Source organism: Phocoena phocoena, chromosome 6, assembly GCF_963924675.1.
Source record: "Phocoena phocoena chromosome 6, mPhoPho1.1, whole genome shotgun sequence".
NCBI classification, from domain to species: domain Eukaryota; kingdom Metazoa; phylum Chordata; class Mammalia; order Artiodactyla; family Phocoenidae; genus Phocoena; species Phocoena phocoena.
This window is the reverse complement of record NC_089224.1, coordinates 33933194-33950696: the sequence shown is the minus strand read 5'-3', so window position 1 is coordinate 33950696 and position 17503 is coordinate 33933194. Positions and strand designations below refer to the sequence as shown.

Below are 17503 nucleotides of genomic sequence, written 5' to 3'. Positions count from 1 at the left end.
TACCCAGGACATGGAAGCAACCTAAGTGTCCATCAACAGGTGAATGGATAAAGAAGATGTGGCACATATATACAATGGAATATTACTCAGCCATAAAAAGAAACAAAATTGGGTTATTTGTAGTGAGGTGGATGGACCTAGTGTTTGTCATACAGAGTGAAGTAAGTCAGAAAGAGAAAAACGAATACTGTACGCTAACACATATATATGGAATCTAAAAAAAAAAAGAAAATGGTCATGAAGAACCTAGGGGCAAGACAGGAATAAAGACACAGACCTACTAGAGAATAGACTTAAGGATACGGGGAGGGGGAAGGGTAAGCTGGAACGAAGTGAGAGAGTGGCATGGACATATATACACTACCAAATGTAAAATAGATAGCTAGTGGGAAGCAGCCGCATAGCACAGGGAGGTCAGCTTGGTGCTTTGTGACCACCTAGAGGGGTGGGATTGGGAGGGAGGGAGACACAAGAGGGAAGAGATATGGGGACATATGTATATGTATAACTGATTCACTTTGTTATAAAGCAGAAACTAACATACTATTGTAAAGCAATTATACTCCAATAGAGATGTTAAAAAAAAAAAAGATAACAAATGCTGGTAAGGATGTGGAGAAAAGGGAACCCTGGTGCACTGTTGGCAGTATTATAAACTGGTACAGGCACTATAGAAAACAGTATGGAGGTTCCTCAAAAAGTTAAAAGTTAAAAATTTTGCACTACCATATGAATCAGAAGTTCCACTTCTGAGAATATATTGAAAGGAAACAAAAACTAACTTGAAAAGATATCTGCACCCCTATGTTCATAGCAGTATTATTTACAATAGTCAAGACATGGAAACAGCCTCAGTGTCCATTCATCTGTGAATATATGTATATATACACAAAGAACACACACACACCAGAATATTATTCAGCCACCAAAAAATGAGAAAATCCTGCCATTTGCGACAACATGGATGGACATGGAAGGCATTATGCTAAATGATATAAGTCAGGTAGAGAAAGACAAACACTGTATGATCTCACTTATATGTGGAATCTAATTCTTTTTTAAAACTCATAGAAAAAGGAATCAGATTTGTGGTTACCAGAGACAGGAAGTGGCGAGAGGGAGAATTAGAGGAAGGGAGTTAAAAGGTACAAGCTTCCAGTTATAAATAGGTATAAGGAATATAATGTACAACATGGTAACTATAGTTAATACTGCTATATGATATATATGGAAGTTAAGAGAGTAGATGCCAAGAGTCCATATCACAAGGAAAAGTTTTTTTCTTTTTGTTTCATTTATATGAGATAATGGATGCTAACTAAAGGTAGTGCAGTAATCATTTCACAACATTTGTAAGTCAAGCCATTATGCTGTATACCTTAAACTTATACAGTGATGTATGTCTATTATATCTCAATAAAACTGGGGAAAAATGATGTGCAGGACTGAATTACTGGTTTTATCTTTTAAATATCAACAGATATTTCCTAATAGCTCTGGTATGACAGTCCTGAGCAGCCTAAATGAAAGATACCATAAAACATGCAAGCAAAATACAAAGGGCCAACAAGCACATGAAAAGAAGCTCCACATCATTAGTTGTTACCACAATAAGATAGCACTTCACACCCACTAGGATGGCTATAATTTTTTTAAATAGATCTTTACTGGAGTGTAATTGCTTCACAATACTGTGTTAGTTTCTGTTGCACAACAAAGCGAATCAGCCATATGCATACACGTGTCGCCATGTCCCCTCCCTCGAGCCTCCCTCCCATCCTCCCTATCCCACCCCTCTAGGTCATCGCAGAGCACAGAGCTGATCTCCCTGTGCTATGCTGCTGCTTCCCACCAGCCAACTATTTCACATTTGGTAGCGTATATATGTCCATGCCACTCTCACTTCGCCCCAGCTTCGCCCTCCCACCCCATGTCCTCAAGTCCATTCTCTATGTCTACCTCTTTATTCCTGCCCTGCAACCAGGTTCATCAGTACCACGGTTTTCTGTTTTTGTTTTTGCTTTTATGATTCCGTAAGGAGGCAAGAACGTACAATAGAGAAAAGACAGCCTCTTGAATAAGTGGTGCTGGGAAGACTGGACAGCTACATGTAAAAGAATGAAATTAGAACACTCCCTAACACCATACACAAAAAATAAACTCCAAATGTTTTAAAGACCTAAATGTAAGACCAGACACTATAAAACTCTTAGAGGAAAACACTTTTTGACATAAACCACAGCTATAATTTTTAAAACCTGAACGTAACAAGTGTTGGTTAAGGGTGAGGAGAAATTGGAACCCTTGAACATTGCTGATAGGATTTTAAAATGGTTCAGCTGCTACAGAAAACAGTTGGCAGTTCCTCAAGTCAAACAGAATTACCATATGATCCAGCACTTCTACTCCAAGGTATATACTCCAAAGAATTAAAAACAAGTACTCAGACAAATACTTGTACAAAAATGTTCAAAGCAGCAGTAATCCAATAGGAAAAAGTTGGAAACAACCCAAACGTCCATAAACGGATGACTAGATAAAATGTGGTTTATCCATATAATAATATTATTCAATCATTATAGACATGACACAACATGGATGAATGTCAAAACCATGCTGAGTGAAAGTAGACAGACACAGAAGCTTATATAACATATGATTCCATTTATCTCCATATGAAATATCCAGAACAGGTAAATTCATAGAGACAGGAAGCATACTGGTGGTTGCCAGGGGCTGAGGGAGGAAATGAATGGGGAGTGTCTGCTTAACGGGTACCAGGTTTCCTCTTAGGGTGATGAAAATGTTTTGGAACTAGAGAGAGGTGTTAGTTGCAAAGCCGTGAATGTACTAAATGGTACTATATTTTTCATGTTAAAATGGTTGATTTTATGTTATGAACTTCACTTCAATAAAAATTTTAAAAAAATAAATGCAAGCTGTAATTTTTCTACCACCATATAATACTCCATGAAACCTGAAGGGAGAAAATGTTCACAGTGTAAGGAAAGATGACAAGAGTTATGACTTTCTGGAACACTACATCTTTACATATCTCGTATTCCATATCCCCAAGAAGAAAGGTCATTTTACTCTCCTCTTTGGGAAAGCAGTGAAAGCAACATATTGTCTATGAGTGGCATAACTGCTCTGGAAAGACCACTCCCAGCCCCTTTGGCTATTTTCACCGTCCTGTGGTCACAAAGATCTTCCATGCTCTTTGTCCTTACCTAACAGCATTTTCTCATGTAAATGGCCTTTCCTCCTTAAGTCTCCTTTTCCTAATACGCAACCTATTCTCCCTCTGCCTTCTGTTTTCCATATCCTTCTCCTATAATAAGAGGTAAAGGGAAACCTCAAGTTTCCAAACTGCAGTATTTTGTTGACGGCAACTCCATTCTTCCAGTTGCTCAGACCAAAAACCTTGACTTTCCTCTGTTCACTCTCACTATGGACCCATCAGCAACTTCTATGTCTCTACCTTCAAAGCACACTCAGAATCGGACCACCTCCTACTGTGTCCACCGCTACCAACCTGGTCTAAGCCTCCGTCTTTCTCACTTACATTACTGCAGCAGCATCTCATCTGGTCCCCCTGCTCTAGCCCTTGCCTATGTAAGGGTCGTTGTCAACACGGCAGCTGGAGTCATCCTTTGAAAACATAACATGGATCATGCCACTCATCTGCTCAATGTCCGCTAGCGGTTTTTCATCTTCCTCAGAGTATAAACCAAGTCCTTGCAGGGATATCTACTCTCCTAACCTCTCTGACCTTGTTCTGCTAGGACCCTCCCCCTTGTTCATGCCACTCCAGCCACAGAAGCCTGGCTGTCCCTCAAACATGCCAGTTAAGCTCTCTCTTGCTGTTCTCTCTGCTTGGAGCACTCTGCCCCTCTTTGCAGGTTGTTAAACAAATGTCACCTTCTCAGCTACATTATGTAAAATTTCAGCCCATCTCCCCAGTACTCCCTATCCCCCTTCCCAAATTTATTTTTCTTCTGAGAAATCCAGGATCTAAGAAGGAAAAATAGAGCACTAGCAAGGTGAAATAGTGGCTTCTGGGAGAGACATAATCATGGTCATTAATTCAGGGTCACAAAAGCGAGTGCCTCTACAGGCCAGGCAGGTGCCTGATATGAATGAGTGCAGGCCAGGTATGGGACAGTAGGGAGTGGTGGTGACCGGGGAAAACTGACCATATTGAGCTCCATCTGAAAGCTTTAAAATTCAAATTAAAAAAATAATCTGGGCAGTCCATACAAAAAGAGCCTGTGGGTATTTTTAGGCCTATAGGCTGCTAGTCTACAAATGCTACTAGATAAATGCTGAGATAAAATCAGCTAGATTACTGATGTTTCAAAGTCGCCCAAGTATTCCAGTACTTGGATCTCAACAACAGAAGTATTCTCTTATGTTTCTGGAAAGGAGGAGTTAGGCAGGGAAATAAATGCTTTCTTCCCTGTCATAGTTTTTCTAACCACTAGCATTAGATGTGCTGGAGTTTCATAATACTTTTCCCCTCATCTCTAGGCTCAAATTTTTAGTGGGATAGAGTGGAAAGTAGACCAGACAAAGGCTGGACAACCCAGTTCTGCCACTTATGAGACTTTAGTTCTTAATAACTTCCATCAACCAATTTATGAATAAAGAAGATGCGGACAGCCTGGAAGGGTGGGATGGGGAGAGTGGGAGGGAGGGAGACGCAAGAGGGAAGACATATGGGAACATATGTATATGTATAGCTGATTCACTTTGTTATAAAGCAGAAACTAACACACCATTGTAAAGCAATTATACCCCAATAAAGATGTTTAAAAAAAAAAAAAAAAAAAAAAGAAGATGCGGTACGTATATACAATGGAATATTACTCAGCCATGTAAAAGAATATTACTCAGCCATAACGCCATTTGTAGCAACATGGATGGACCTAGAGATTATCTTACTAAGTGAGGTAAGGGAGACAGAGAAAGACAAATATCATATGATATGGCTTATATGTGGAATCTAAAAAAATGATACAAATGAACTTATTTACAAAACAGAAACAGACTCACAGACTTCAAAAATAAACTTATGGTTACCAGAGGGGGAAGGAGGGGGGGAGGGATAAATTAGGAGTTTGGGATTAGCAGATACAAACTACTATATATAAAATAGATAAACAACAAGGACCTACTGTACAGCACAGGAAACTCTGCTTAATATTCTATAATAACCTATAAGGGAAAAGAATCTGAAAAAGAATAGATATATGTATAACTGAATCACTTTGCTATACACCTGAAACTAACACAACATTGTAAATCAACTATACCCTGATATAAAATAAAAATTAAAAAAATATTCTTGGAGCTCAGCTTGCTTAACAACAACACAGGAGTGACACCTACCTCATAAGCCTGGGGTGAGGGTTAAACAAAATTATTTTTTGTTTATGGATGCATAAGTGCTGTCTGTATCCAAAAAAAGCTATAGGAATTATATGTTACTATCTTACCAAAGAAAATTAGGCTACATTGGCCTACTTCTAAGCAATATGTACATACAATCTATTGACAAGCAATATCATTTTATCAACACAGATTAGTTTTCTAACAAGTCCACTACTACAGAGTACAAGGGAAATTATATTATAGTTGGTTATCCATATTTTCTTAATTTTCTTTATGTGATAGATGCTTAAAGTTTCCTACATGCCTTTTCTGATGAACTGGACAAGAATGTCCAAAGAGACCAGAAATGTTAAATTAGTGAGACAATCTACACTGTTTCATTAAATTTATTTTACTTCATCAGTACATGAGAAGCCTCCTAAACGTATTCACAAAGCTCAATGGCTAAAAACGTTTTTTAGAAGTGATGTGACAATGCTTAAGGAAAAGGAAATAGCTTTCAAGTTTCTATTATTATTCAGCCCAATTAAAATTATATAATAGCTGAAAGTTTCTGACACATAGGAAATAATGTTAACTTATATTTTAGTAAATATAACTATTTTTATACCATTATTATCATTATTCAACTTGAAGAAATACTTCATGAAGTGAAATAGCGAGAATCAAACGATGCTGAAGGAAAAGACTGGCCACTGATGATGGACAGGCCGTGTGCCTGCTGTGTACAGTCAAGCAGGTTGTGCACTGCTCATTCCAGGCTTTGGCAAATGGCATCACTGGTCACCACCATTCAGGTTCCCTCTGTGGCACCCCAAGTCACTCTGTGCTGGTACCCAACTATGGAATGCCCCCTAAACCTGCAGAGCAGGGACACAAAGAAAGCAGTACCACCACCTGGCAGGGAGGAGGGTATTTTAGAAAATTGTAGAGGCTTTTTTGGCGGTCACAATGATTGGCAGGGTCAGCAGCATTTAGCGGGAGGGCGTCAAGGATGCCAGACATCAAAAAATGCATAGGATGGTCCCACAAAATAAAGAATTATTTTGCATCCCACATAACTTTTAGATGTCCTATTAAATATTATCCATGTTGGTGAGAAACCTATTTAGAATGATTTGAATCTAGAATCTACCTGTGTTTTACATTTAAACCTAAAGCATTTAGATATGATTTTAACATATTTTGAATTTTTCAGGCATACAACCACTGGGTAAATTGAAGGTATCTTGCCAAGAGCTGTTTACCTGTTCAGAATATCACATCACTGCTGTCCGAAATGGCTAAGGTGTTCAAGATGCCTACATAGTAGCACACGTTCTTGCATCTATTGAGTGGTGCCCATGTCCCCCCATTACATTCACAGAGGAGCCAGCATCCCATGCCTTCATTCTGCCTCCTGGTGAATCATGCTTAAGAAAAACCTTTGGAAAGACTTAACTATTTTATTATGAATTACTTCTAAGTTCTCCCGTCATTACACTTAGAGCATTATTTTGACTTTTAAAGTTATGTGTAAGTAGACTGTGTTTTCTCTGAGTTTCATTTCAGGATGGTAGAAAGAACATTAAGACCTTTGTTACTGAATCCGAAGGGCACACTGAATCAAAGGATTGACAACCACTGCTCAAGCATACACGAAATTGTCAGGTCTCTATGGAGTTCACATATTTGTTGCCTATTAACCAGCCGTACTTGCTGAGGTGGGCTAACTTCTGATTGATCTACTTATGTTGATCGGTGTAGCCATCCTGCCTCTGGGAGGTGTGCTGTACTCTTGAATTGAGGATAGGGACAAGAAGAGTGAAGGAAGAGTGGGAGAGAAGGAAGAAGTCATCACTCCACTTCTAGGAAATATGATGGAGTGGAAAGAACAGTGGCCTGGAATTCTGGGGACCTAGATTCAGTTCCACAGAACTCTCTGTGTGTCCTCCGACATGGCACTTCAGTTCTATGAGTCTTAGACTTTTTACCTGAAAAAATGGACCACATCCCTTCCAGTCTAGGTCTCTCAAAAAAAGTCCCACTTGACACTATACATATACTTTCCCTGAAAGCACCAATCACCTGCATATAAGAAGCAGAGCTATTTCTCCTGTATCTATTGAGAAACATTGTGGGAGAGGGGAAAAGACAAGAGCACTAAAATTTTTAATAAATTTTTACAGGGATAGATATTTTAAGCACATGATCATGTGATATTCATAAGAGGAGATGAGGAAACTGAGGCTCAGAGACGTTAAGTAACCTGCACAAGGTCATAACGCCAGGACACAACAGAGCAGGGGTTTGTACCCAAGCCTGCCTGACTCCAAAGCTTGTTCCAAACCACCATGTTTTCCTAAAGAGAAGGGGATCTGAGAGGCCCAGAAAGACCCTCACTTCTTAACTAAAGAGGAAGAGTCTTGTGTTATTGGCCAATTTCATTCGCTGAGACCGCAGTATCATTATATGTAAGGTGATCACTTGTCCCTATTTGCCTGGTACAGTCCCACGGTATGCCTGTTTCCTAGCAGCATTATTAAAGTGCCCCTTTCACTCTCAAAAGGTTTGCCTAATAGATTTTATGGTCACCTAGTTACGTGTTTATATGTCATACCTCCTGGGATTGTATCCTGGAAGCCAAAAAAAAAAAAAAAATTCACTTGCTGTTGTGGGGATTAATGGTTTAGGTCAGAAATAAGCTTTCAAGTTCATTGTATTATGCATGAGCTATCAGTGCCCCAAATGTTTTCTATCCACATTTAGCAGCATGCGGACTTCCAACTGTAGTAAGATGGTACACCATTAAACTCCTGTGTGACTCCTTTATCTTCCCTTTGCTGGGGATAAAGTCTAATCCTTCAAGAGAAGCTCATGTCTCATGGGTTTAAAGAAAAGATCCTGAGAATGACATGTACTTTTTCAGATGAGGGTTTCCACTTTCAGGCATAGACACTGCAAAATATCTCACACTAGAAATGTTCCTGATGCCTCTGAATATCCTTGGGAAGCTGCCTGCTCGTTCTATTTAAAACCCGTAAGAGTCATCCCAGTGACTCTGGAAAGTATAGACGAATGGAAAGTTAGACACACACACACACACACACACACACACACACACCACACTTCACAGCAAATCCTAATGTTCTTCCTAGCCATGAACATCAATCTCACTTCTCCTTGTGGTCATCATCTACCAACCTCCTGGTCATGCCTCTAGAGTAGCTGAACATTTTGAAACCTTTGTCTTACCATTTTTTTGATTTCAATATCTAGAATTCAAGAGAATTCAGTCAATCCTTGTCCTCATATTGCAGAAGTCAACTGCCCCTTCCAGACCACTGAAATGGCTCTCACCAAGATATCCAATGATCACCATGTTGCTAAAGACAATGTGTGCTCTCTTCTGTCCTCCTACTGACCACTCTACCTCTGTGACTTCACACTCTCTTGGTTTCCATCTCATGATTCTAAGCTACCTCTGTCTTGTCCACAGTCTTTTCACCTCTATTTGTGGTAGCTTCAGCTCTCTGCTCTTGTCACTCTGTGCCCTCCCCCTTAGAGTCTCTACCATATGCATGGCTCCACCATGCTACTGCAGCATTACTCAACACAGCTCTGCAGGTCACTTGTGTCCTTGCCCATTGTTCCTTGAAATTAGTTTGGGAAACTGTGCACACTATCACCTTTTGGACATTACTATTAAGGTTAAGAGTACAAGCTCTCATCAAAAATTATGGCTATCACTGTGGAAAACGATATGGAGATTCATCAAAAAACTAAAAATAGAACTACCATATGACCCAGCAATTCCACTCCTGGGTATATATCAGAAAAAAACCAAAAACACTAATTTAAAAAGATATATGCACCCCAATGTTCACAACAACATTATTTACAATTGCCAAGATACAGAAGCAACCTAAGTGTCTACCAACAGATGAATGGATAAAGAAGATGTTGTGTATATATACAGTGGAATACTACTTATCCATAAAGAAGGAAATTTTGCCATTGCAGCAACATGGATGGACTTGGAGGGCATTATGCTAAGTGAGATTATGCTAAGTGAGATAAGTCAGACAGAGAAAGACAAATACTGTATAATATCACTTATATGTGGAATCTAAAAAACACAACAAACTAGCGAATATAACAAAAAAGAAGCAAACTCACAGAAAAAAACTATTGGTTACCAGTTGGGGGAGGGAAGAGGAAGGGGAAATACAGGAGTAGGGGATTGAAAGGTATAAACTATTAGGTATAAAATAAGCAACAAGGATATATTGTACAACACCAGGAATATAGCCAATATTTATTTTTTCTTTTAAAAAAATGTATTGGAATATAGTTGATTTACAATGTTGTGTTAGTTTCAGATGTACAGCAAAGTGATTCAGATATATATATATATATATATATATATATACACACACACACATATACTTTTTAAAATTCTCTTCCATTATAGGTTATTATAAGATACTGAGTATAGTTTCCTGTACTATACAGTAGGTGTTTGTTGGTTATCTATTTTATATATAGTGGTGTGTATATTTTAATCCTAAACTCCTAATTTATCACCCCCTTTCCCCTCTGGTAACCATAAATTCGATTTCTATATCTGAGTCTATTCCTGTTTTGTAAATAAGTTCATTTGTATCATTTTTTTAGATTCCACATATAAGCGATATCATATTTGTCTTTCTCTGGCTTACTTAGTATGATAATCTCTTGGTCCAGCCATGTTGCTGCAAATGGCATTATTTCATTCTTTTTTATAGCTGAGTAATGTTCCATTGTGTATATATACCACATCTTCTTTATCCATTCGTCTGTCAATGGACACTTAGGTTGCTTCCATATCTTGGCTACTGTAAATAGTGCTGCAGTGAATGCTGGGGTGCACATAACTTTTCAAAAAATGGTTTTCTTCAGATATATTTTATAATAACTATAAATGGAGTATAACCTTTAAAAATGGTGAATCACTATATTGTATACCCCTAACTTATATAATATTGTACAAAAACTATACTTCAAAAAGAGTCATGGCTATCATCAAAAAGACAAGTGATTACATGTGCTGGTGAGGATGTAGGGAAAAGGGAACTCCTGTGTACTGTTGGTGCAGCCACTATGGAAAACAGTATGGAGGGTCCAACCCAAATTAAAAATAGAACTACCATATGATCTAACAATCCCCACTTCTGAGTATATATCCAAAGGAAATGAAAATAGGATCTTGAAGAGATAGCTGCACTCCCATGGTCATTGCAGCATTATTCACAATAGCCAAGATATGGAAACAACCTAAATGGCCATCTATGGATGAATGGATAAAGAAGCTAGAAGATGTGGTATATGTATACAGTGGCATACTATTCAACCACAAGAAAGAAGAAAATCCTGCCATTTGTGACAACACGGATGGGCCTTGAGGGCATTATGTAGGTGAAATAAATCAGAGAAAGACAAATGCTCCACGGTACCACTTATATGTGGAATCTAAAATAAACAACAACAAAAAAACACAACAACAAAGAAAAGTCAAATTCATAGAAACAGAAAGTAGAAAAATGGTCGTCATGGGCTAGGGGGTGGGAGAAACAGGGAAAGGGTGCAAACTTTCAGCTGTAAGATGAATAAGGTTTGATGTTCTAATATAAAACACGGTCATTATAGTTGATAACACTGTTTTATACAACTGAGATTTGCAAGAGAGTAGAACTCAAATGTTCTCACCAAAAGAAAAAAAAACAACTGATAAATATGTGAGGTAATGAATGTGCTCATCAGTTAAGCAGGGGGAATCCTTTCACAACGAACATCCAATTGCCACAATATATACTTTAAATGTCTTTCAATTTTATTTGTCCATTATACCTCAATAAAGCTGAAATTAAAAAGAATACAAGCTCTTAAATTATCTTTCTGTGTCTGAATCCTGGCCTTGTATTGTCATGTGACCTTGGACAAGTGACTTAATCGCTCTATTCAGTGAAATCTATAAAATGGAAAAATTCAGGCCATACCACATGGGGATACTGTGCACAGAGGAGTCATGAATTAATGTGTGGGAAGTGGTTGGCTCACAGTAAACACTCAGTAACATTACTGTTTACCTATTAAAATGTCTGAGAGGTCCCAAAGAGAAGAAACCAGTTTTGCTTTATTTAACTCAGTATTTCCCAAATTTATTTGACCAGAGAAGTTTGAACATGACTTAGTTTAGTTTGAGAAACACATGTTACTGAATCTCTGACCCATCTCACCTCAAAACCGTCCAATGAGCTGCAGACTCACCACACACCTGGATGCAGGCTCGTATCCTACACCCAGTCTGTCTCTCCCACCCCAGATTTTCCCTCCTCTACCAGTTACTGTATAGTAAATGGCATCACCTTCTATCCACACCAGCAATCTAAGGGTTGGCCATGACTTCTCACTCACTGCTCACCCCATATCCGTCACCAGCTTCTACAAACTCTGCCACCATATTCACTTTCAAAGTGGTCCCTGCCTCTCCATCCCCTCCATGCTTACCACTTCTCAACTGCATGACAGCAATGGTCTCCTCACTAGTTTCCCTGACCTCAGTCTGGCTCCTTCTGAATTGTTGCCAGAACAATCATCTTTAAATGCCTAATTAGTCATATGAATCTGAGTCAGGCTGGGACCTGGGACCCTTTGCTGCAGTGCTCGCACCTGGACACACCTCTCCTCCAGCAACAAAATACAAAGAAACTGTGTGGGACTAAAACTAACCGTGTGCATGTGCAGTTGGGGCAAATACTGGACCCAAAAGATACAGAGACCAAAAAACCCAGCTGCCACTTTTGAAGAGCCTGGAGCAAAAACAGGGTGTCAGGAGCAAAAGCAAGGTACTGAGAATACCTCCTGCACACACCACCACCAGCGGGGTGAGCAAAACACCTAAGCCACCCCTCTGGCCTGACCCCTGGACACACCCCTACCCTCACCCCATATAAGGAACAAGCTTGCCCCCCTCAGGGAGCCAGCAAGCAAGGGAACCTGTTGTTTGTTCTCGCTCCCCCCTGCCGCAGCAGGGGCCCCAATAAAGCCTTGCCTGAATTTCTTGTCTTGCCTCTAGTCAATTTCTATTGCCTAGGGAAGGCCATGAACCCTGGTCGGTAACAAATCCTCTTCTTAAAAGGTTTTTCATGGCTCTCAGGATAAAATTTAAACTCCAGCTTAGTATAAAATGCACACCTCTACCCCACACATTTCCACCGTTCCCATCTATTTAGAGGTGCCCAAATGTGTTACGCTGTATCATGCCTCTGTGCCTTTGCACAGACTGTTGCCTCTCCCTGGAATGTCCTTCTGCACTCAGATGGCTCCTACCCGTTCTTTAAGACCTCATCTTTCACCTCCTCTCGGAAGGCTCTCCTACGTACATGCTTATCACACAGTTTCCATGGTTGACTCATTCGTCTCCCAGATGATTAGTCTCAGCCAATGATGGTAATTCCATTCTCACAATGTACATCCGTACATCTCACAACGTACGGTCTCTGGTTTGGAAGTGGGTATGTGAGCCAACCCTGAAAATGAAAAACGAAGGGAAGAGTCGCCAGGGGGAGAGAGGTAGAGGGGGAAATTCTGACAAAGGTTTCTTGCTTCTAAGGAGAACATACTGGACAGATGCAGACTTTCTCTTGACATTGTATGTGAAAGAGACGCCAGGAATTCTGGCAGCCATCCTACGATGCTGATGGCAAATGGTCTGAGGGGGAGCTCTGGCCAACTGAGAAGAGCAGCGCGGAGAGAGAAAATGAACCTGGCTTCTCAATCCTGGAATCATCCCTGACTCTGGACTTGGTGTTGTCTTGGATAATAAATCACTTTATTATTTAAACCAGTGTTTGTTAGAGTTCCTTGCTGCTAATGTCATGCTAACTGATGCAGCTGTCACCATCTCACGGGTCTCTCTGTCATCACAATCAATCATCACACCAAAGTCAGGAACACGACACAAAACCCTCACTGAACTTCAGCGTCATCCTGGTGGACCTCAGTAATGCAATATGATAAAGACAACAAATAAGAAGTGTAACTATTAGAAAGGAAGGCACAAAACTGTCACTATTTCCAGGTGATAGTATCATCTACAAGAAAAGGCAAAGATTCTAATAAGCTAGGGGAATTAATCAGAAGTCAGTAAGGTGTTCAGATTCAAAACAGGTGATTTACTACACACAAGCAAAGACCATAAAAAATATGATAATGGAAAATCCCATTCAAAATAGCTAAACGCACAAATTAGAATAGCCACGTAATATCCAGGATATCCATAAGAAATATGCAAACCTTGTGTGAGGACGACATTAAGACAGAGCTGAATAACCTAAAAGAAAATCTGAAAAAAATGAAGGAATATACCAGTGTTCCTGAATAGAAGTCAGTTATTTTGAAGATCTAGATCTCCTCTAATTAAACTAAAATTCACTGCAATTTCAAAATAAATCTCAACACATTTTCAGAAACGACAAATGGAGAAAGTGCACATGATTAATCAAGAAACTCTGGATAAAAAAAGATCCATGAGGGGGAACTTGACCTGTCTGATGTCAAAACTATACTACGGTTAATAATGGAGCAGGAATACTAAAATATGCAATTCAGAAATATACCTTTGAAAATAATGAAAGGTTATGATAAATAACTTTGAGAAAAATCACTAACCAACTGGGAGAGGGAAAAAGTATATCCCTTCTTCATGTCAAACACACATAAAAATTCTAAAGAAGTTAACAGGTCAAATAAACACAAATATTAGATCAAACCACATGAAATCACCATTTTTGTAGGTCAAAAGCAGTTGAGTATCAGCAATTTCACATAGTTCAAGCTAATGCATTAATTATGAGGATGAAAACACAGAAAACATGCTTATGATCTCGGAATGAGGGAAACTGACATAAAATAATAAAACTTAGAACATAGAAAAATTAAGTAGTCTGAACATGCAGAAGCTGTCTGTGCATATGAAAAGTGCCTGTGCTACAAAGTTAACATTAAAATAAGTTAAAAGCCAAGAACAAATTATGAGGAAGAAAGTTAATACTTGTAAAAGGCAAAAGATTAATATGCAGATTATAAAAGAATTCCCACAATCTATAAGGGAAGGACAAAAACAAAACAGAAAATCACAAAGTAAACAAGTAATTCCCAGGAGAAATGCACGTGGACAATTATCCTTTGAAAAGATGCTCACCCTCACTAGTAAAAAGGAAAAGGCAAATTACAACAATAAAATCTCATTTTTTTTTTTTTCAATCTTAGAAACTGGTCACATCAGGGTTAGTGCTTATGTGGGGAAGCAGCCATTTTCCTACTCACCTTGTTAGTGAGTGTTAGTCTTTCAGAGGATAATTTATTTGCCCATTTCCATCAAAATTTAAAATGTGTATATCCTTCAACTTTTAAGAATCTGTCATAGAGAAATACTTGTATACGCACATTCATTGCAGCACTGTTACAGCTAATAAACAGGAAATATCAGTTTTCCAACAGTAATTTGGTGATTAAATAAATTATGGCATCTCTACACTCCATGATATTATTCAGCCAATTTTTAAAAGGATACAGATTAATATGTATCGATATGGAAAGTCCTTCAAGCCATATGATAAAGTGAAAAAAATGAATTGTAAAATAATACATATAGAACAATCCTATTTATGTAAAAAAATAATCCTATATCCATTCTACACGTCAATGTGCATAGACTGGCTAATAATATGCATCTCCCTACCCCAGTCTGTCCTAGGGTCAAGGAAAACATTCTATAAAATTGTACTTTAAAAATCTTTTATAATAAGAACACATCATCTATTATCTATGTCATTATACAAATACAATTAATTTCATTTCAATTCACTTAGAAGTCAGTTCCACACATGTGCATGTGGTATGGCCAATTCCAGACATTTCCCAGGATTTTAAAAATTTTAATCCTTTGGTGAAAACCACATATACATATATAACAGCAGCTCCTTTCCTGCTGTAGGCTCTGATTTTTTAAAATTCCTATTTCAATTCCTATTTTCCCCCAAGGACCACAGAATAACACACAAAATACATTTTCAATGAAAAGGAAATTGGCAGAACATCAGTTTGATCCCAGTTCTTTAACTGCTGTTGTATTTCAGGACAGTTCTACTTTGAAGATAAAGGGGAGTTTTGCCTCATCCAGGCAAGCACACTTGAAGATCTTAAACTTTGAACAATAAAAGGAGGGAGGAGCATGTTTTGATCATCCAATCTGTCCTGTCTATGATCTTCAGTCATTCCTGGGCCATCTGGATTGGACACCCCACTGCTGCCTCCTTCCTAACGGGGCTACAACTGGCATGTAATTTATTAGCCTTTAGGATGACTTCATACCATTGCACTTAATAGGAGGGCCAGGACCCCCATTTCAAGCCCTCCCATTTTCCCTCAGCGCTCGCTTACTCACTCTCTCCTTCCTGCCCGCCTCTCTGCTTTTCTCCCTCCCTCTCTTTCTCATCCTTATCACAAACCTTTGACACTGGGTTCGCCTAGGCTTCTCTCCCAGCCGCCGGCCCCCGCGGTGAGCCGGCAGCTGGAAAGCCCGCACTCTTCGCACTCTTCGCAGGCGCAGAGGAGAGCCCAGCGCCAGGGCACGTACCCGTGTTTCTGGCTGTGATCTTGGAACTGTGTCTCAGCAGACGGACAAACACGTTGCTGCTGCAGTGGTTCACCAACTGCAGGCGGAGACCCCTCCGAGTCTGGATCTTGACCAAGCATTTTGCCATTACTGGTTCTTCAATTCCCTCAGTCTCCTCCTGTCATGGCCCAGGGCAGCTACCGCCAGCCATAGTGGCTTTGACCTTTCACTAACTGTCCATTCTGTTTTAAAGGACCGAGGCAGGGCGCACTGAATGAATCAAATGTCAGGCTCCTAATGCAGCCAACAGAAATAACTCAGGAGGGATCAGCACGGGGCCGGAGGAGGGAGGGGCTGCTATTTTTAAACTCTCCACTCACTCCCCTAACAGACAATGAAATAATATGCATCTCCCTACCCCAGTCTGTCCTAAACCATCCAGGCCAGAGGACCCCAGCCAAATGCCCTACAGTGTCCTAAGAATTGAATGTCCCCCCTAAAGATAAAAACGACAACTGGACAGCTATGCAATGGAGAACCCCCCCCTTGATTTCTTTTAAAAATAATTTGAATCTTTATTAAGTTCTAGAGCAGCACTGTCCAGTAAAAATACAACGCAAGCCACGTTAAAGAAGAAAGCATATGAAAAGTAAAAGAATAAATTAAAATTAATTTTAATAATGCTCTTTTAATTTTTTTAAAATTTATTTATTTAATTTATTTATTATTTTTGGCTGTATTTGGTCTTTGTTGCTGTGTGCAGGCTTTCTCTAGCTGCGTCAAGCGGGGGCTACTCTTCGTTGCGGTGCGCGGGCTTCTCATTGCAGTGGCTTCTCTTGTTGTGGAGCACGGGCTCTAGGCGCGCGGGCTTCAGTATTTGTGGCTCACGGGCTCTAGAGCGCAGGCTCAGTAGCTGCGGCGCACGGGCTTAGCTACTCGGCGGCATGTGGGATCTTCCCAGTCCAGGGCTAGAACCCGTGTCCCCTGCATTGGCAGGCGGATTCTTAACTGCGGTGCTACCAGGGAAGCCCCAATAATGCTCTTTATTTGAAGCCAAGATATCCTAAATAGTATCATTCACTATATAACAATATCAAAATAACAAAATAGTCTAGATACTTTTTTCGTACTAAGTCTTTGAAGTTGGTGTACATTTGCAGACTTACAGCACGTCTCCATTCAGACCAGCCACATTGCCAGTACTCAGCAGCCACAGGGGCTGCCGTGTTAGCACAGCTCTGGACAAATTGCTGAGCTCCTCACAGCATTATCTCTGTTCTCACAGGGATGCTAAAATTTTCTCCATTTTATAGAGAAGGAAACAACATCCTGGAGAAAGTAACTGCCCTGACCAAATTTACAGAGTTAGTAAGTGGCAAAGCCATGATTTGAACCTAAGCATCCAATTAACATCAGTTGACTAAGAAGACAGTCCCCCAGGAAGAGAGCTGTTACTGCCCCCACTTCTAA

At 39.6% G+C, this 17503-nt stretch overlaps 1 protein-coding gene across 3 annotated transcripts in view; it reads right to left on the bottom strand.

Moving 5' to 3' along the window:
* The window catches only part of FRMD3 (FERM domain containing 3), a 307607-nt gene that overhangs the window by 15171 nt on the left and 274933 nt on the right, over positions 1 to 17503 (bottom strand). The window contains exon 1 of one of the 3 annotated variants that reach the window (XM_065878626.1): positions 16055 to 16205. The exons of the other annotated variants lie outside the window; for them this stretch is intronic. Within the exon in view, the coding sequence (XP_065734698.1) occupies positions 16055 to 16181 (127 nt within the window). The 5' untranslated portion in view covers positions 16182 to 16205. Of the gene's footprint in view, positions 1 to 16054; positions 16206 to 17503 lie in introns of those variants that run through there. 3 annotated transcript variants of the gene reach the window in all.